The sequence below is a fragment of the Coturnix japonica genome, chromosome 5, assembly GCF_054131305.1.
Source record: "Coturnix japonica strain WE chromosome 5, WE-NBRP24, whole genome shotgun sequence".
Taxonomy (NCBI): domain Eukaryota; kingdom Metazoa; phylum Chordata; class Aves; order Galliformes; family Phasianidae; genus Coturnix; species Coturnix japonica.
The window spans coordinates 18,022,575-18,042,310 of record NC_140667.1 but is presented as its reverse complement, the minus strand read 5'-3'; the positions used below and the strand labels follow the sequence as shown (position 1 = coordinate 18,042,310).

Below are 19,736 nucleotides of genomic sequence, written 5' to 3'. Positions count from 1 at the left end.
GAAGAACCTGTAAATATTATGCTAGCTAACTGCTAGATGTGCTGTGGGTATAACACTCATGTGTCTCTAGTTTCCTCCAGAAGTGCTTTCATCTTCCTGATTTCCTTTGGACTAATTTTGTTGACTAATTCTGGACAAGAACTCTAAAGAGAGGTGAAGCAGTAAAGCAGGTGGATTGAATGAATGCCTTAAATAGTGTTAGTCTTTAGATACCTTGTTTGTGATTATTGAAACTGAGAACAAAATTCCTCTGCAACAAATACAAGTTACATAAAAGTGAGCATATTCCAGGAAGGCCCAATGAGGCTCTGACCTGTCTTCAGAAAGACTTGTGGTAAATGATAGATGTAGAGCAAGAGAGAACCTGCTGAGACATCCTGAGCAGTTCTACAGAACTTGGCGGCAATAGCTGTTTGTTATTCTGGTTCTGTTTATCTTTCTGGGAACTGGATCCTAACCGTCCTTGCTATGGCTGAGTAACAGTTGACCCTGCTTGGTTATTGTTAGGCTTGAGCACGGGTTGGGCCAGGTAGGCTTCCAACCAGAGACCCCTTTCAGCCTCAGCCATTCTGTGATCCCAGGCAGACTTCACATTTAACATATGTCTGTATAAATATATGTGTGTGTGTGTGTCTGAAAAATGACCAAGAAAACAATTGCAATAACCAGCAATTCGCAGGGGACCCAATATTTTGAGCGTGAGCTCAGTGACATTGTGTGACAATGGCTTGCTTAACATGTCAGTACTAATTTTCTTCTTTCTGTCTATCTTCAGGTGGCTTTAATGCAAACATACATTTCCTGAAAGTGCTTGCTAGTTGGCATTAGTGCACTCGCTTTCTCATTTAACCATGTTTTATTTTACTTCACACCAGCCAAAGCAGTAAGTGAGCACTGACGTAAGACTCGAAGCAAATCCCACCCAGTGGCGCCGTGTAGAAGAGGAGATTGATTACGAGCACTCCGTGAAGGCATTCAGTGGCTGATCACAGGTTCTTTGGGAAATATGTTCAGCTTTCATGGGGGATTTTCTATGAAAATGGAGAGAATTGTGTAACATCTTACTTTGAATTCAGTTTAGTTCAGACTTTTTATATGAATGAATGGCACTTTTAATAAACTCTGTAAAATACTGACAGTGTATTTTTAGAACAGAATGTATTTTGGAATTTGTTTAAATCAAGGGCTGAATTCATTTGAAGAGGAACTACTTGCCTAGTTGTTATGAGACACTGTTACTTCCCCCTCAGGCTCAGAAGCACAATGTAAAGTTTTATGGGGGGTAAAAAAAAAAGGCAAATTAAACAATCCTAGAAGCACATTTGTAGGGTATGAGTAGAGCTAAGCCCAGTGAGAGGTTTTCTGCAGGTGTGTTTTGGGCTGAGTATCTTAGTAAAGTTAATCGCCCACCATTTTGCCTGTGAAATAATACATTGCAAGGAACTTTTAGTTTGATTTCCTAAATCCCTGTAACCACTTGATAGCTGAAATTTTCCATGGGAAGCCATAACAAAAAACAGTTTTAACCCCTGTCTTCTTTTTTGATGATTAGCTTGCTGGTATTGATACGCAATGCGTTAAGTTGCTCTTGACAGTAGTAACAGCCTGCTAACGAAGTATGTATTTTTTGGAAGTTGAGATATGGAAGAAGGAAACTTTTAAAGTATGTCACGTAAGCAATAAGAAAGATAGGATGTGTCATTTTACTAGTAAATATATATATATTTTTTTCTTCAGAGTATCCTTTCAGTAAAAAGTACAATATGATTTATTGACTGATATTTATGCCCAGAGCAGTAAAACTGATGTAATGTGGCACCTGCTAATTTTATATGTAAGTTCAGCTTGTGCTCAACTTTGCCAAACTTTGAAAGGCAGCATTTTACTTACATGGTGAGGGGTGGATATGAAAGGAGAAAACAATATTAAATGAATTGCTACAAGTGCTTTACCTGGGGTAAAAAAATACTGGGTGCAAGATATGCAGAAATTGCCCAATATTAGTAGTTGAGTTCAGCTCTAGATAAAAAATGGCTAAGAAATACTTTGCAGTATTTTGTGATACTACTAACTTGTTTATATGCTGTATTCAAGTAATAGATACAAAGCCCTGGAAACTGATTGAACTTCATGTTTCAGACTTTGAGTCAAATCATATTATCTTAGCTCTGTAGCCAGAAATATTCTTTGAAATATATATTTAGCTAATGTAATCTATTTTACCTCAATACTGCCAGTATCATCTTCAAAACCTTTTTGCCAAAATAATGATTTATTTTTGCCTTTATAAAAAGTTTTGAGAGCATAAATGAATATTTTGCAAGAAAAAAAAATTAATTTAAATGTAACAGTTTGGAAAATGGTATATGTACAGATTAAAATATTAACATAACTGCCTCCTCTTGCCTCTGTCTTGCCTGCTCTTACCAGCATCCATACAGGTTGACATCCAGTGTTGTTTGTGCTGTTACCATGTCCAAGAGTAAAACCCATTGAAGCTCCTGAATTTTGCACTTTCTTCATTTCTTCATTGGAATTTGAATGGAGTTCCCGCTACACCAAGGCATCATAATTTCTAGAAATATTTCTTACCATTTGATTAAGTCTTTTATTGTTGAACAGAATGGTTATTCAGGGTGCTGACCTAAACACAGCTACTGCAGTGCTGTCCTTTGTATGTCATAGATGTGTTTGTCTGACGTGTTCTCAGTCCTCGAGTCCCTGGTGATGAAAGTACCACAAGTAACTCCATCTAAACTGGCTCTGCCTGGTGGGGTGTCAGGATGCAGCTGACCCCACAGAGTGCTGGAGCTGCTGACATGCAGCAGTTTGTGCTCTTGGTTCCCTCAGTGTATGCGAGTTCGAGGGAAACTTGTGGAAGTGTTTAATGCTTCTGGAACTTGATATGTAGAACAAAATGTGGAGGAGCAGTTTGTATTTCTGTGGCTTAGTGTTGACTCCAGGATTTCAAGAGCAAGCATTTAGGAATGTGAGTCCTTGGCCTCCCAGCTGAGCTGCTTATGATGTGCTGTGTCTGTTCCTTAGACTCACAGACTGAAATACAAAGGAGCCTTTGACCACGTGTTTTTTGGTTCAGTGAAACTACATTCCTTCTGCAGAAGCTTTGTTGTGAGGGGTGGAAGGGGATGGAGCCACAATTGGGTGAGGAGCGCAGCCCGTGGCCTCCTGAACCACTGCAGGCCATTGAGTGCTAATTCCTGTGCTGCTCTGGCAGTGAAAGGGAAGGGCTGAGGGCAGCTCTGCTTTGCAGTTTGCAGGAGGTGTTCATTTTCTTTCCTTCAGTCATGCACACAGAATCTGCTCATTCAAGCTTGCGACAAAAGAGGAGGCTTTTGCACTGACCAGTTAAACTGTGAGTGCTTGCAGTGAAATGAACTGTTCCAACGTTTTTGGTCTGTGTCCATAGTTAATCCTATATGGGATGGGGGGGAATTTGGTTCTCTTCTGAAACTTTTAATTAAATATGTGAAGTGCTGTACTTCACTGACCACCCTTTTGTAGGAGTGCGTGTAGTCTTCTAATAATTACAGGCTGTTTTCATTTGCATGTAGTATTTGCTTTGGGACAGCTTCCTTTTTCAGTTGTGTCTGTCCATCAAAATGTTGTTTTGTAGGTTTTACTACTTCTGATATCAAGGCTAGAAAGAAGAAGGTGTCTATGTGCAGGCTGCTGCGTTTCAGTCAGAAGGTAACACTTTTTTGCAGTCTATTAAGAAGCTTAAGTTTTAATTTAAGAAGCTTAAATTGTAATTAAGGAAGCAGGAACAGTGACAGTTGTTTTGAAGGTGCTGTCTTCTAGTTAGTGTTTTCTAGTGTTACACCAGGCAAAAATTATGCGGGCTGCGTTCTTTCCCCTTTTACCTCTGTTTTGTTTTTGCACTAACGTTACTTATGTTTTATCACACAGCTGAGTTTCTAAAACTGCAGCCTGATGGTTGAAAGTAGCTCAGCTTTGACCTTCCTGAACTCGTGTAACACCACCACCACCCCATTTCGTGCTGATGGGCTGCCAGGAATCCTGTTGCGCTGTTGCCTATCTTTGTATGAGCACATACAGCTGTCTGTCTGGGGAGTGGCAGCTGGAGGCATCCGAACTGCTTTGGAACAGTTAGGAAGGGGAAAAAAAGACGCTTTGCCAGTGAGTTTTTTTGGGGAAACAATTGTATGGAGAGATGCTATTCTGGAAAGCTGCAGCTATCTGGAACTGAAAGCTGCTGAACGATACTACTAAACTCCTGGGCTGCTATTTCCAGAAATTGCCAGAGGGCAAATGAGGTGGGCTGAGGTACCCCACAGGCTTTGGGAGGACGGGTTGCCTGGCTCCCATTGGTGTTGTTTGTGGGGTTCTTTTTCCACCTTCCTCATTTACCCATCTGACTGCCAGACCTCTAAATAAATTTGTATATGTTTTATGTTGGTGGCTTTTGCTCTGCATAAAACCATGCATTTCCCAAGCGTCTTAGCAATTAACTTCTGGATGTTATATGAAGGAAGGACCGGATTTACTTAGTGTTGAAACTTGGAAGATAGGGAAGGCATGATCTGATGTTACTCCTCTGATTTATGTCTGTCTTTGGGTATTTTAAAGCGTTTGCTTGTGTTGTGCCTGCGTATGTTGCGTAGTTATAAAAAGAACAAAGACGAGCACAGGAAAGACATGAAAAGTTGCTATATTTTCCACACCTAGTGAAGGTTCCCATTGGTTATTGGGCTGTATTCAAAAGGCTACGACTGTTTTATTGCTCTACCAGCAAAAGCAACCTTTCTTCATAGTGGAGCAGTACAAAGAAAGAGCACAAAAAGTACACACATCATAGTGCCTGAAATTCTGTTTGAACAACTGTATTGATTGGGTCTGACCCCTTTACATTTTTTTCCATTATTTGAAAAGGTGCATCTAACCATAGCTGAATTGAACCAACTGAGATGAACTTTCCATGAAAACTTCTTGAGATATTTCTTTAGTTCAAAGCTTTGGAATTTTAAAGAGCATTTTTAATACAAGTCTGTCGAGGTATTCTGTGCAACAACCAACTTTGAATGTTAAACTACAGGTAAACCTCAGAGGAAAGTGAAATCATAAAGCTCACCGTGAAATTACTGTGAGACGACAGAAGAACTTGAGTGTTAATTATAAAAGAAAGCTGATCCAGAAAGTATTGCATATGTGCATGTTTGTGCACTGCTCACTTGTAAGCATTCCTTGTTGGCTTACAGAGAGTGTTAAACAGCCCTGGACAAAACATTAAATTAATTGAGGGTGGTTGGTTTGGGTTTGTTTTGTTTTTTTGCAGCAAGTAGTAATTTTACTGATGAATTGGTGTTATAAGATGTGAGCTTAAAGGATAATTATTCCTTCCTTTGCCCTCTAGAAGAAGCCTTTTACCAGGAGCTGAGTGTAAGAAAGCAGTGAAGGGAAGAAAGACATTAAGAAAATGAGGGTGAGTAGTGAGTTTGTAGGATACGATGGCAGCTGTATCTGCAAACAAGTCTCTGAAAGAGGCTGAAGGGGAGAGTGGAGAACAGCCTTGTGCTGTGGGGTGACGTGTTTATAAAAGAGTTGAAGGAGCTGGGATACAGTGGCTTTGAAACAAATCACTGTAATAAATCCCTTTAAGTCAGCCTGAAGTGTAGAGGTGAGAACACCTGGCAAGTGAGAGAGTGCAATTCCCATGTCCTAGTGCAAAATATACTTTGTGAGAGGGATTAATGGAAGTACAGTACTGATGGTGGCAGTGGGTGAAGGAGGGAATGAATGACAAAGTAGAGTTTTGGTTAGAGGAACATCCTATTGCTAGCTGCTTTGCTTTGTTCTTTTGAGACAAATTTTAGCTATTATCATCAAAACCCTCTTTTTTTCATGTGGAGCAGTTTGACCCAGAGCCAGGGGTGGTGAAAGAGGCTGGTCCTCCCTGGATCCTCGAAGTGTTATTTCACAAGGTGGTTTGCCGTAACAAGAAGCGGAGCTGCGTGACCTGCTGAGGTCTCTGGCCTCGGGTCTGCGGTGTTGTCTAGGATGTGAGCTGAAACCCTGGCTGACCAGTTGTGCACAGCTTAACCCTAATGAAATGAAGTAGCTGGCTGTTTGCTGATGGTGATCTGTACCACACTGCGGGGAAAAGCTGACATTGGCTTACAAAAAATTAGCAATAAATCCAAGAGTGAAAAGAAACCGGGTCAGATTGTCTGACTTTTTTCTTCTGTGGCCTTCAATGTGGCTGGATATACTTGTGATGAGCCCGTGTACTTACCATGGCTTAAGAGGATTTCTCTGCAGGTCAGAGTGGACAGATGTGCCAAAGTTAAAAGTGGGAGACTGTTTATATATGAGCCTCTGTGTTGCTTGGCTTATGGATGGTACAAAAAATTATTTTGTTATATGCTGGGTTTTGTGGTTTTTTTGTTTTTTGTTTTTTAATAACTATTTTGTTTCTGAATTAGATCTTCCTGAGCTGTGGGACACTGGAAATGGTACTGGATTTGGATCGATCTTAGCACAAACTGTTCATGGGATCTCATTCTGCACCTGTACATGAAAGCCAGGTCTAATTAGATTAAACCATGAAGTATTTTGGTTCTTTAACACTGCAAAACCCTGAGGAAACTTTTATCCATCACAGTGCTGTATGTATTGGGTAATTTTCTCAAGAAAAGTGTGTGTGAGGTGACACTCCTAAAAAGAAACCCAACTTCCACTTTGCCCCTTCAGTGACACGTCCCTCCTCTTAATCCCCTGACAGCTAGACGAGACTGATGCAGGTAACTGTGCCAGGCTTTGATTATGAGATATTGCGCTGCCACTTATTCTCTTTGTCTCCTGCAGTTTACAGAGGCAGCTTCAGTGCATAATTTAATCCCTGTTCTGGGGACTGCAGTAAATCCACAGAGATTTCTGCCAACCGTCCTCTCTGACATCAGAACAACATGTGCACATCGTCTTTGATGTGAATTCCCCAACCAGAGCCTTAGAAGGACCTATAGCTTTGAAGCTGGCCTATAAATTGTGCTTTCAGGAATCAAGTTGTCAGCCTCCTCTTCAGGAAAAAAAGGAAGAGTAAACTGTAAAGCAGTTGCACAAAGCTACAGGGCACCTTATAGATCAGGTTTCCTTGGCCTTGAAGAATTCCTGTATGGTAGTAAGAAATTCTTTTTTTTTTTTTACTTGGCTTAAAAACATCCACTTTTGTGATTGCAGGACCTTGTGGGCCAGGGGCTGAGATGGGACTCATATTGAGGGGTTCCCTCTTCCAGGGCAGAGGGGAGGAGAACAGGTACACTGGTGCTTTACACCTGATCAAGTGCTCTGTTTTCCAAAGCTACATGCCAGTAATGCATCCGCATTAACCTCTGTGTGGGTAAATTTTTAGGTGTGGTTTAGAACTTCACTGGTGGTTGTGTGACAGACAAGACTTGCATCAGTCATTTCCAAGAGCATGTATGACGGTGGGCAGACTTATCCCTTCCTATTGAGGTGGTCTTTGAGTTGAGTAGTTTGTGGCCAAATCTTGTTTGGAAAGACAAACTCGAGTGGTCTCTTTGATTTGGGATCTGCTTGTGTTCTGCAGTCCTCTCAGGGGCTCCTTTCATAGCAGCCTGGAAAAGCAGAGAACTAACTACAGAATCAGCCAATAGCGTCTTGATTATTTTTTTTGTTTTCTCTCAGTTCTAATGGGAGCTGAAGCTGTTCTGCTGCTGAACACACTGTGCTAATACTGATGTTCTTATACCAAATATTGCTAAAACTGACTCCCAAATTAGAAAATCAGTTGCAGAATCTTTGCTGACCTGAATCAGTCTTCTTTAACATGGAAGAAGTTCTGTAGACAGGCTGCTTCATAATGAACCTGCAGGTGCTGACATAACGTTGCACAGAAATTAATGTCATAGTGCACAGCTCCTGCTCTGAGCAAGTTAGTCTCAGTTCACTATTAGAAGTGCATTGCACTGGACCTCATCAGATGTGCACAAAATTACATGCCATGTGCCTGGGGAGTGGAAGTTATGCTGTGCTGACCTTTCCCAGTAAGAACTGTTATCAGAAAAGTTTAATTGCAGTTGATTTTTCATTTTTGTGTGATTTGTCTGTGTTTGGAATCTTCAACAAGGCAAGAGGCTGCAGTGAATTCAGAGCAGAGCTGAGTGCTGGAGGCCCTGATGGCACTCGCTGCAGCAGCCTGCTCTGTGCACAGAGCCCCATGCAGAGCCTGCCAGCTCTGTCTCCTTTTCCCAGCTCTTTCCAGGTTGGTTGCACTATGGGGAGAAGCTCTCAGGGCAGGCTTTGATGTGCCCTTCACTTGGAGGGCAGTGGGAAAGCAGCAGCGTGGGTTCTGTCACCTTCTGAGTCCGTTCAGGTGCATGTGGGTGGTAAGTCAAGAGATCTGAGCAGATGCTGAGCAGCTGCAGAAGAAAAAGTTGCAAGAAAAGCACTGGTGTCAACGCTGAGACAGAGACTACAGGTCAGTGTACATGCAGCACTTTACAGCCCACACTGCAATTTGGTAATTGCACTCTGCTCAAGGCAATAAACAATAGCTGACGGCCAAATCTAAAATAAGATTAAAGAGAAAAAAGAGAATGCTAGTTTAAGTGCTGCTAAGTGTGTCTAAATAGAAGACTGACCTCAGTCTGGGAAGGATGTAAAGGGTAGTAAATCAACCAGCTTCATCGCTGGGGAATGAAGGAGGAGCTTGACCGAGGCAGATGCTGCTCATTGTCTTGTTTCTATCTTGGAGATCATAAGGAACTGGGGCGGATCTAACAGAGCCCCTTCCACAACAAGGTTACTCACTGAAAAACTCTGAAACAGAAAAAATTCCAAAGTGCTGCTGACAACACGGATATTCCTCTATTTGTACTCCCTGGTGTCTTTCTCATATTTCCTATCTCCCTTAATTTAGACCTTGGCCAAAGCCCCGTCTTGTTGATGTGAAAGGCTTCTACAAAGCCACGTTGTCTGCCGAAGTTGTCTAAGTAGTATGAATTCAAAGCCCGCATTTGAATGCAAATAACCATCCTGCAAATTTTGTGCTTTTTAGATGGCTTAATTTTTCTTGAAGACAGAATAGCTTTCATGAGTCACAGTGAAGTCTCCATTCTTTGCAGTATGCAGTGTTAGCCTCTGTCTATATATTAGAACTATTGGAATACCAGGAGACCAGAAGTTTATACAAATGACTGAACTAAATGAGTGCTGCATGCAGTTTTCTAAAAACCAGATGGCTTAAATAACAAGTCTGGACTAAGTGGCAGAATAAAATAACTACCTAAATTAAGAGGTACCATCTTTATTTACAGTCATACTGCTCTTTATTTTTTCTATAATGCATTTTATTCCAAGATCTCCGTCAGTAACTGATGCTCCACTGTGTGGGTTCAATAGACCTGTGCAGTAGTACATCCTGCTGCTTTTGTGTGAGCTCATTGCTTTTCTCTGCATGCAATAGATTGTATACAGAAACTGAAGGTTCTCCAGAAGTATATGGAATTTCACAAAACACTGCTGGGGAAGGAGGAGGCTGTGCTAGAGGTGTGGATCTGACATTCCATCCACCCAGCAAGGACAGGCAGATCCTTTATCTGATGTGCTAAGAAGAAACCGAGTCTGAGTTGTTATTTTACTGATTTAATACAATAAACTAAATTTGCAGAGGAATGGATGTGCTTAACTTTTGCTGAAAGGAATTACTGAAGTCCTGCCTCTTTAAGCACATCAGCTTTACTGGAGAGAGGCAACCCTGCCATGGTAATTCACTTAGACAACCAAGCGAGGAAAGGTTTACAAGTTTAGCTCTGTACTCTATACCTTAAAATGCTAAATAATTTGCATATCCTTTTCATTATCAAAGTATATATTCTCTTTCAAAGTAAACTGAGTCCTTTAGGAGGAATTATTAAAAAATAACAGCTCAGTCCTTTAACCAGGAGCCAGTCTTTCAAAATCAGTTTTTTCTAGTCAAGAGTACAAAAGCTTACAACCTGCTATTTCTTACTCCTCTGCTACAGTCAACCTGAAGAAATAAGAAACTAGAGTCTCCTGTTGTAGAATTCAGTTCTAAAATATATTTTCCTACCAACTGCTGCAGGACTCGAGCTGGATACAGTGATTAATACTGTCACAGAAGTGAGCAGGTTCTGCTCTTAGACCTGTCCCCACTGGCATCTACTGACAAAATCACTTTAAAGCTCTACTGCATCACAGAGCAAGTACTGATACTGGTTATTTTACAACTAATGCAACATCCAGTAAGTCGCGTGTCAACTCACAGTTAAGAATTCAAGACTAATTACTGAAGAAACCAAAAGCAGGAATTTCTCTAATCTGGCATGAAATAAGGGGGAGGATAGTTTAGATAACATAGTAGAGATCGGGCAGGAACAAAGATTTATTTCTTCATCCGTTATTTTATACACTTTACAAAAACCAGGAATCTCACTGTGCCCATGGCAACTGAAAGCAAACACTACTTCTTGTCTTCTAACAGGGTCTTCTTAAAATCATAATACAAAGATTTGTGCTGTAGCAGTCCTCCACTTTGCACTGTAACAATAAGGCTTACTGTACTTTAAATACAAAGCTGTTACATCTGCAGTTATGAACCGCTGGCTTTAACAAACATCATTTTATAATTGCTTTTTGCTTCCTTTTTGTTTTCTGGGACCGCAGCTTCATCATGTTTTTCAGCAGCTTGCAGTTCCTCTGCAGATTCATCTTGCTCTGAATCAGAGCCGCTTTCGGAGTCCTCTGAACTCTCATGGTCAGAGGAATGCCCAGCTGCCTCTTCTTCAACTTCCTGAAACTAGAAGTTTGGATTATGATGAGAAAGGTAAACCATTATTTCCTGGCAGCTCCATTTCAGTTCTCTGAAGAGCCCATTGCTATATGGCCCCATTCATTTCAGTAGTAAGATGGACTATCTTGCTAAACTCAGATCTTTAATAAAGAAATTATTACATAGAAAACAAGTCTACTGGACTGGCTAACAGTACCAAACACAACATCTAGGGATACTGCAACCACTTCCCTATTTACTTACAGCAGAAATCCTGAACGTGCCATTAAATGAGTTTGGAAAGATTCAGATTCCATCACTTTGGTTAGTTTCATTTTGTGTAAAATGACACTTGGATGTTTGTCAGGAAATGAAACATACTGAAACTAACTGACTGTCTTTAGGAATTCATAACAATGACTAATCTTTGAAAACAAATTTACCACGCAGCACTACAAAGCAGCGTTAAAAGCAATAAAGTAATGCTACTGCTAAGAAGAATGATCCCCAAATGGCATTTTGCTCGTGCACCTAATGAGCAAAACCTTCATGTTTGTAGTATTTTAAGAGCTCTAAGCACCACACAGGTTGTCTCTCTGGGAAGTCTGGTGATGTTTTTAAGCACTAATTGGTGCTAGCGGGAGAAAAAAAACCCAAACATTTTGATTGGCCAAGTATGACAGTTTCCTAATAATCCAAAGTGGTTTTTTTGTCATTCTTCTCTTCCTACTCATTTACCTACTCAGTAAGTAGCTCTTGCAAACACAAGGCCAGTTGGGTGTTAACCCACTGAAGGACTTCAGCTCCCCATACAGCTAGTTCCTCCGTCTGATTCCTGCATTCCACCTTGCTTTTCAGGGCCATAGAGAGATACACGCCTCACAGTAACAAGAAGCAGATTTAATTAGCTCTCTGGGACAATGCAGACGGTTACATTGTCCTTTTATGCATTCTTCGGCAGCACCCTGAATTAATGTATTTGCAGCTTTCCATCCTAATCAGCTTTGACTACAGTGGAGCATAAGAAAACATGTTATATCTCTTTCCAGAACAAACAGAAGCAGTGATTTGTTTCCAGGCTATCACAAGGGCCACAAGTCAGTATGTTTCTCATGTAACCCAAACTGCAGATTTGCTGCTATTCATGGTAATGAGATTTTTAAACCATGTATCATCTCGTCTTACTGAAGCAGCAGCCAAATCATCAGAGGAATAATGATCTTCCTACCTCACTGAAACCCAGTCCACAATGGCGCCGGTTTCGACCAGACATGGTGCTGTCCATGCTCTGCTGGTACTGAGACTCCAGTTCTTCATTCATTTTCTTGTCTTCTTCCCCTGCATGTCCAGTGTACTTTGGTTATGGTTCATTCAAATTAACAAAGACATCAAATTACACAAAGTCATCAGACTTTCAGTTTATCAGCACTTATATGAAAAAAATTTGAGCCACCTTAGAAACTCCTGGATTATTATTATTGTATACAAACCATGCTGACTCATAAGCAGCTTTATCAAGTGTGCAAGCAAAACTGTTTTGATACAAAATGGGACAGTAAGTTTGTAAGACTCAGCACATTCAAACAGAGGTGCTACACACAGCGTATGTTCTACTCAACACAGTAAATGTAACTGGCACAACTTTGCTGTGCTCCTGCCAATACATCACCAAAAGGACCAACTTTCTGCCCTTCGCTATATAACACGTGGGTTGCCATGATTAAACTGACTGCTATATGTTGCAGCAACCAGAAAGACACTACCAGTCCTGTTTGTAGAGCTACATCTGAAATTATCAGATGCACCCTGAATTATCAGGAGCTATAAATGTCAGCTCTTTATTCTTGCCTGTATTTAGGAATTAGCAAAAAAACGAACTTCTATAGCTAATGAACAAAACATGAGCTATTCCTGCATGCCCTCTACTACTACATTTTTGAACATGCAAATAGAGGATCATTTTTACTGGGGAAAGTATAATCCAAAACAGCAAGGAATCCTCTGCTCTTGTGGAAGGAAGGAACCTCTAAAATCTCCCCAGGTCAGCTTACACCACTTCTGTTTTAATCTGTATCACTGCAAAACAAAAACCTTGTACTCCAAACTAAATTTTCTCAGTGTTTCTTCATTTGCAAGTTGGAGTCTTGTGTTATTACAGAAAGTAAAATGCAGCATCTGAACTGCTTGCTCCTATCAACGCAGTTTAGAATATTTACGACTCCTTAGAGGAAGCATCATCTCCATCCTAGGCCAAAGTGACTCAGTCACAGCAGAACCTGGAGTCAATCCCCAAACTTCCTTTGAAGTTCTGGTTTTTAAATCATTTTTTGTCAACTCAAGTTACTTGTGGTGCATATCAGGAAAACAAGTTCTCTGGACTACTGACAGCTACTTTCTCTACAGCTTTACCACAGCTTCTGTCAAACAGTCACACCCAGCTTGATTGTGGTGGACTCTGACTGAGGAGCTGAGCAAGCCCGATAAGTTATTAGGGTGAGCCGTTATAGGACATCAAATCACTACTAATTGCAAAGATGACCTTGCAGATCTTCTACCTCAAGGCAAAAATCTTTCTATATAATAGGTAATCAGCTGAAATGAGAAAAAAAATACTAGTTAGCTCTGCATTTTTCATACACACTGAAGCAGAGATTTGAATAGCCGTATCTGGCAGCAAGGAAGAAATATAACAACCCTGTTAACCAGCAGCAGTAACACTTCACTGTCTTATTTTGATAAGAAAGTACAACAAGATCCTGTAGGCCCTGATGTACAGAGCATTTGTATGCAGGTTTAAGTGACCATCAAGTCTAAACCCACACTTCCAAAGGTATGTGGTCACAGAAGCTGCCTGTCAGTGTTCTAATGCAAAGCTAGGAACTCCTCCAGCTCCACAGCCTCATCTGTCTCCAGCTTCAGCCTCAAAAGCTGAAATCCCTCCCTGCAGCATCTACCGAGCTGAACGTTCTGGGATGTCCCTGTGCAGGTGTTTGCTTTCCGACTCGGTACCAGCTGTTGGATAGACTGACCTGTCCTGAAGTGAGAGGTTGATCTGTGGTCTCCGATAACAAGGCGGCCAGTATGTTCTTTCTAAAAGAAAATGCAGTTTGTTTTGGAGCTTTAGGCACTGACAGCTCTGCCAACATTCTGGAAATCTCGAACGGAAAAGGTTTCCTGTCAAACCCAAATAAGCAGTGCTAAGACTGTAAGTTCTACCAGCTAACAGCTGAACCTTATTGACGAAGCTCATTCCATCTTTATGGTTTGCTGAAAAATAATGGTTCTGAGAAAGAATGCCCACCAACTACACAGTCTTTACTCTTCCCACGCCCCAACGCTGGCACTGTTTGCTTGTATTTTACCACTTCGAAGATGAAGAAAGAACCACGCTGGTATTGTCTGCCAAACGGGGAAGACAAGTGATCATCTGATACAAAAACCACGCCTGACAACACTGGACAACGTGAGTTTACCCTTGATTTCTTTCTCTGTCCCTATGCAGTAGCTCAGGCTTCGTGTCTCTCTATGGCCCACTGTAGCACAGAATCACAGAATGACCTGCATTGGAAGGGACCTCAAGGATCATGTAGTTCCAACCCCCCTGCCTGGCAGGGCCACCAAACATACACCTTTACTAGATCAGGTTGCCCAGGGCCCCGTCCAACCTGGTCTTGAACACCTCCAAGGACGGGGCATCCACAACCTCCCTGGGCAGCCTGTTCCAGGGCCTGACCACTCTCCTAGTGAAGAACTTCCCCCTAATATCCAACCTAAATCTTCCCTCTTTTAACTTAAAACCATTTCCCCGTGTCCTGCTATTGTCAGCCAGGTAATGCATCGCAGTCTCATCACAGCACTAAGCGGCTGCTTGTTAACGAATGGATCCCCTAGTGGCTTTACACGGCAAGCTGCTTTACGTACCACGCAGGCAGTACAATTAGGGGATGCTTCAATGCTGCAGCGTATAACCGACACTAAGAAGCACTAACTTTCAGACAAATATTTCAAGCTTGTGGAAATATCACATTCAAGCTAACGCAAACGACTGCGCTGCCCGGGGCCGCAGCCAGGCCCCTACAGCGCCGCGTGTTGTTCCGCCCGCTCACCTTCCCCGCGCCCATCAGCCTCAGGAACTTCTGCTTCCTCTCCTCGTTGCCGAGATCCGCCGCCTGCCAGCTGCCGGAGCCCTGCGGGAGCACACTCCGCTTGCCGCCTCTCCCCGCCGCCCCCCTCCAAGCAGGGCGGCATGAGGCCGAGCCGGCCCCGGTCCCACCTCGGGCCCCGCGCCTCGGCCTCCCCCCGTCCCCTCCCTCCTCCCCTCTCCCTCCGCGCGGCCGCCCCAGGCCCCGCGCCCGTTTACGTCGGGGGAGGCCGCTCGCTTGAGGCCGTGCTGAGCCTGCGAGTCCCGTGCCGAGCTCATGGCCGCGGCTGGGCGATCGGGCCGTGCGCCTCCTTCCTGCCGGAGCCGCTCCTTCCGCCGGCGCCGGGTCACGGCCCAGGGGTGGAGCGCGGGGGGACGCCGGGATCGGTAGTTCTCGGCCGGAGCTCAGAGCGGCCGAGGGCGGGAAGGGGGCGGGCGCGAGGGCGGGGCGCGAGGCGGACCGTTGGGCGGACCTGCGGTCGGTCGCCTCCTCAATTACTGTAGCGGTGGTTGGAGCCGAGGGAGGCGGCTCGCTCAGCCCTCTCCTCCCGGTGCCGCTGCACCAGGGGAGTGAGCGAGGGCTCCCGGCTTAGGGGAACTTCTGCATCGTGTGAGCGCGGCTGGTTCGGAAGCTGAGGTAATGCCCGCAGGTGGAAGGCGAGTTGTCGCCCCCTAAAGCCCGGCACCACACTGCAGCACCGCCCCGACACACCGCCCGTGTTAGCGGGTTAAGGTGCTGAGCCCCGAGAGCTGTAAATGTGGTGTGCACAGTCCTGCTGCAGCTCACACGTGGCTGCTGGAGGGTTAAAGTTGGTCGCTTGTGGATTTCTGAAGCTCGAGTGAAGTAAGTTACAGCAGACGGAGGCAAGAATAAATACACCCAAAGGTGCTCGGTCCTCTTGAATCCCGCTTTAGCGCCTTGTTTGAAACGAACGGCTCCAGTTTAATTTCGGTTAGAAAGCTGAAGTTTGTGCCCTCGCCGGGTCTCCTCTGGTGTCTGTCGGTCTGTGTTTGGGCTGCCTTGGTGCAGTGAGTTCAGCAGAGTAGCTCTCACTTCCAGCTGTGCCCAGAAATCACACGTGCTCATCCCCTCAGCCTTCCTACACACTATATCTGTGTGTAACACACATTCCCTGTGTTCTCAGTAGCTAGGGTTAATCCAAGCTTTCTTTTGACTTGTAGAGAGCTAAGCTGCATTTCTTTGTGCCTGCTTCGCTTTGGTAATTTGTTTTGGCTTGGTTGATTCCCAAGGTTTTGTTTGCAGCAGCTAAATGCTTCAGATTTGAGCCTGTGAGCCCATCCACTTTCTTCTGTAACTCTGTGCTATAGCATGGAAATCTTTGGGTTCTGAAGGCTGGACACGAGGAAGGACAAGAGAGGCTGTGCCTGCAGGCTCCACCTGTAGTCAGAAGCCCATACTGCCACAGCCTGATTGAGGGCGAGCAGCCTGTAATACAGAGAGGTCACAGTGAAAACGTGCTGCTGGACAGCTTATCTCTCAAGAGAAGGGTGCTCAGTTCCTTGCGAGTAAATGGAAAGCTCCTGTTGTACTTCTGAGGTTCAGCTTCTGCTCTGCACTGTCTTTGAGAGGGATCTCTGTGTGTAGAGGGTGAACTGCTCTCAGCGAAGCTGTTGTTAGAAATTTCCTCCTTTCAGAAGAGGAAAAATGGAGGAGGTTACAAAGGTATTATTGAAGTGTTTTCCCTTGTTTGAGAAGGGCTTGGAGTGGCTTTCAGCCACTTTGATACATTTTAACATCTTCCCCGAGCCTTGTCCTTCACATGTTACCCATCCTTCTTTTGTAGGACTGTAGTGCAGTGAAAGAAGATCCTACAAGAAAAGACTCTGGAGATGGAGCACTAAAGTTCTGCAGCTCTAGTAATGTAAAGATGCGCTGATATAGCCCTGCTGCTCCTATGTAGGTAGGTTCAGTTATAGATATATGTTGGCTGTCACTATTTTCAATGTTATTTATATAAAACAGCACTAGGCTAGCGATATTTAAATTAATTTTTATATGTGTTGCACCAAGTGTGCAAAATCAAACAGAGAGGTTCAGCTGTAACTCCTGTTTTCTAAAACTGCCATAATAACTTGACAGTGATAAAGAGCAGGAGGGAGCATTAGTATAAGAGAATATTGCATTTACAACTTTATCCCCATTTTAACGAATCTATATAATTACGTGGTGACTGTTAAAGGGCCTTGCTTAACTGAAATGTCAATTTTTTAAATGACTTATCACAAACAGACCGCAGAAAGTGTAATCAATAGCATAGTCACTGAGAAAGTAAAATTAATACTTCATTTTTTATAGTATCCAGCAGCATTTTTAGTCTGTTAAATGGGGATTGTGCCAGTTTAATATCTGTGAGATTTTAGTTTTTTAATTTTTTTCTACCACTTAAGTTTTATGACAGTTTTTGTACTTTTACACTTTAAGACCTGTTCCTTAAGAATAACATGTGGGACATTTGAGTTTTGTGGCTATGGATTCCTTACAGGATGAACTGAGAGGGATTGCTACTGGGGAAAAACAAAAGGTGCAAGAAAATCAGGCTCTGTGCTAAGTCAGGCTCAGATTTGATCACTGGGTCTCAGTTGTGGCTTACATTTAACTTCAAGTTATTTTCAGGATGGTTGAAATTGCTTATATTGCTGACTGCAATGGTGTGTTTTGTTTGCATTACAAATAATGATGTGCTAATAACATTTTAGTAAGGGACTTCTATAAATACATTCATTACCTTATTGCTCACTTGTGATAAAGGGTCTGGTTTTGAAGAGAAACATTACCGTAATAATAAAAAACCAGATACATCTCTAGCACTAAATGCCACAATGTACTTATGGGGGAACTTAAAAATGGAGTGATCAAACTGCTGGCAAAACTGTGAATTGTCTCTGAAAACTGGTTATGCACAAGTGTCACTTATCTCTATGGAGATATTATAAGTTGTTGTGGGGATATGTGACTCCTGAGCTTTGCTTAACCTAGTAAATTAGGAGAAAGGACAGCACTATGAAAATCCTGTCATGTTAAGATCCAGTGCTGTATTTCCTGTCATCTTTTGAACAACTGAAAAATAGCGTGATTCACAAGAGAACTAGACTCATTGACTTTTAGGAAGAAACCTGTGTTCTTGAATCTATGGGGCTGCTTTAGCATGTAAACAAAATAGTAGGTAAGGATCCTGGGCAATGTTTGTGAGAGTTTTCCACCATTCTGTGACTGTCTCTCAGAAGAGATGCTCTGGAAGCTGGCACTTAGGGCACAGGAGGTGCAGCTTTGTCACAAAGTAGAAACTGGCTGCAATGCAGCAGTCAGACTTCACTTAAATGGCTGCCCATCCATATAGCTAAAGAACAATAGGGATGAACCCCTAGACACTGAGATGAGAGTGAGGTGACGTTTAATGACCCTTAAGGTGACAAAACTATTCACTGTTACTCTCAGACTTTTGCTTTGGTGATGAGCTCCTGCCTTGGGGTGGGAACCATCTTTGGAGATGGGACGAAACCAACTCTGTTACAGGAAATGCCAGAAAAACTACCTTAGTGAAGACTTTCTGCACCGGCCCATGTACAAGCTTTGAACCTCAGCAACAAGAACTTCCAGGCAGATGCTAGCTTAGGAAAGCTCGGTATGGGAAAGCAGCTTACCTAGATTTTGCAGTAGTTCTATCTTGGAGGAATATGATGTAGAACATTTTAAAAATATATATATGTATTGAGATCTCTCTGTGGAGGTAGAGAGGGTTAAAGTAAAGTCAAGCTAAGTTTAACAGCCAAAAGGCCTTTTTCCTTTGTCTAATACAATAAGGATGTCTTTGCCTCACGGTACTGACTGAGCTGCAGTAATGAGGCAGGACAACCCTGTTCTGGGAGCTGTGGATTCAGAGCTGAATCTTCCCCTGTTGTAGTCCTGGCTGTGCCCAAGGATAAGCATCGTAGGCATACCTTATCTTTCTGCTTTATCTAGGATTATATAGGATAATATAATTACTTTACATTGTTAAGAACTAATTAGGAGTTGCGCAGGGTGTTCAAAGCAATGTATAAATGGCAAATGCTAGCTATAGTGTAACTGGGCTACTGTAATTGATAATGTGCTAACTGATATTGGCATATAAAATAGGATCAACCTCTTCTCAAGTGATGTAGAATTTTTAATTAATAATAACAAACTTCTGATACTCAAAGTAGTTATTACTGTGAAACAGGGAATGTTGCCAATATTTGTATGAAAGCTTAGCACGATGACTATTTTAGCTTGAAATTAAAAAGAACTGTGTTTCATATGTACACATACACCTACTGCAAGTACACACTTTAAATTAAATTTGTTTTTAGCAGGAAGCCCTTTTTTTTTTTTATTTTCTTTTTTTTTTTTTTTAGTGGAGACAGGCTATTGCCCTGGCATTTTAGAAATGCTTCATCTCTTTCAGTATACATTAAGATGAAAATACTGCTGCTTTTCTGCCCACTGCAGTATGTAGAGGTTACCGCAGAGAAGAGTGGAAAATATTCTGTATATCACTGTAGGTGGAGAAAGACGTATTTGTAATTGAGATCTGCTTTTCACAATGTACTTGCTCTCTGTGGTTTAGTGTCATGGTGTCAGCCAAAAGTTCAGCCCAAGCTCTTGCTAAGTTGTGTTTTACGGGGTTGGGAAGAAGGAGTGGCAAACTAAGGGCAAACAAAGAAATGTCAACAAAAGGGTTGCTGAGAAGGGAGCATCAGTTGAGGGAAGTCAGTTCTAGCTGTTAACATTTAAAAAGCCCTTTCAAGGACTAACAAAATAAA

The 19,736-nt window shown here is 42.6% G+C and overlaps 3 protein-coding genes across 32 annotated transcripts in view; 2 read left to right on the top strand and 1 right to left on the bottom strand.

The window, feature by feature from the left end:
• PLEKHA7 (pleckstrin homology domain containing A7) overlaps positions 1-2,397 on the top strand; it is a 130,101-nt gene extending 127,704 nt beyond the window's left edge. For all 29 annotated transcript variants that reach the window (XM_085548524.1, XM_085548529.1, XM_085548527.1 and 26 more), the window contains one exon: positions 876-2,397. In XM_085548524.1, coding sequence (XP_085404650.1) covers positions 876-898 — 23 coding nt within the window. In that variant the 3' untranslated portion in view covers positions 899-2,397. The remainder of the gene's footprint in view (positions 1-875) is intronic.
• A 7,987-nt stretch (positions 2,398-10,384) lies between these two features.
• On the bottom strand, positions 10,385-15,247 carry C5H11orf58 (chromosome 5 C11orf58 homolog). The gene is made up of 5 exons (XM_015864137.2): positions 15,150-15,247; positions 14,896-14,976; positions 13,819-13,879; positions 12,018-12,127; positions 10,385-10,816 (listed from the first exon to the last, which is right to left on the bottom strand). Exons 1-5 carry the CDS (start codon positions 15,207-15,209, stop codon positions 10,610-10,612), a joined length of 519 nt encoding a protein of 172 aa, XP_015719623.1. The 5' UTR covers positions 15,210-15,247; the 3' UTR covers positions 10,385-10,609.
• Positions 15,248-15,432: 185 nt separating this feature from the next.
• Positions 15,433-19,736, top strand: part of SOX6 (SRY-box transcription factor 6) — a 389,870-nt gene continuing 385,566 nt past the window's right edge. For both annotated transcript variants that reach the window (XM_085548565.1, XM_032444750.2), the window contains exons 1-2: positions 15,433-15,567; positions 16,736-16,852. The gene's annotated coding sequence lies outside the window, so the exon portion shown is untranslated. The remainder of the gene's footprint in view (positions 15,568-16,735; positions 16,853-19,736) is intronic.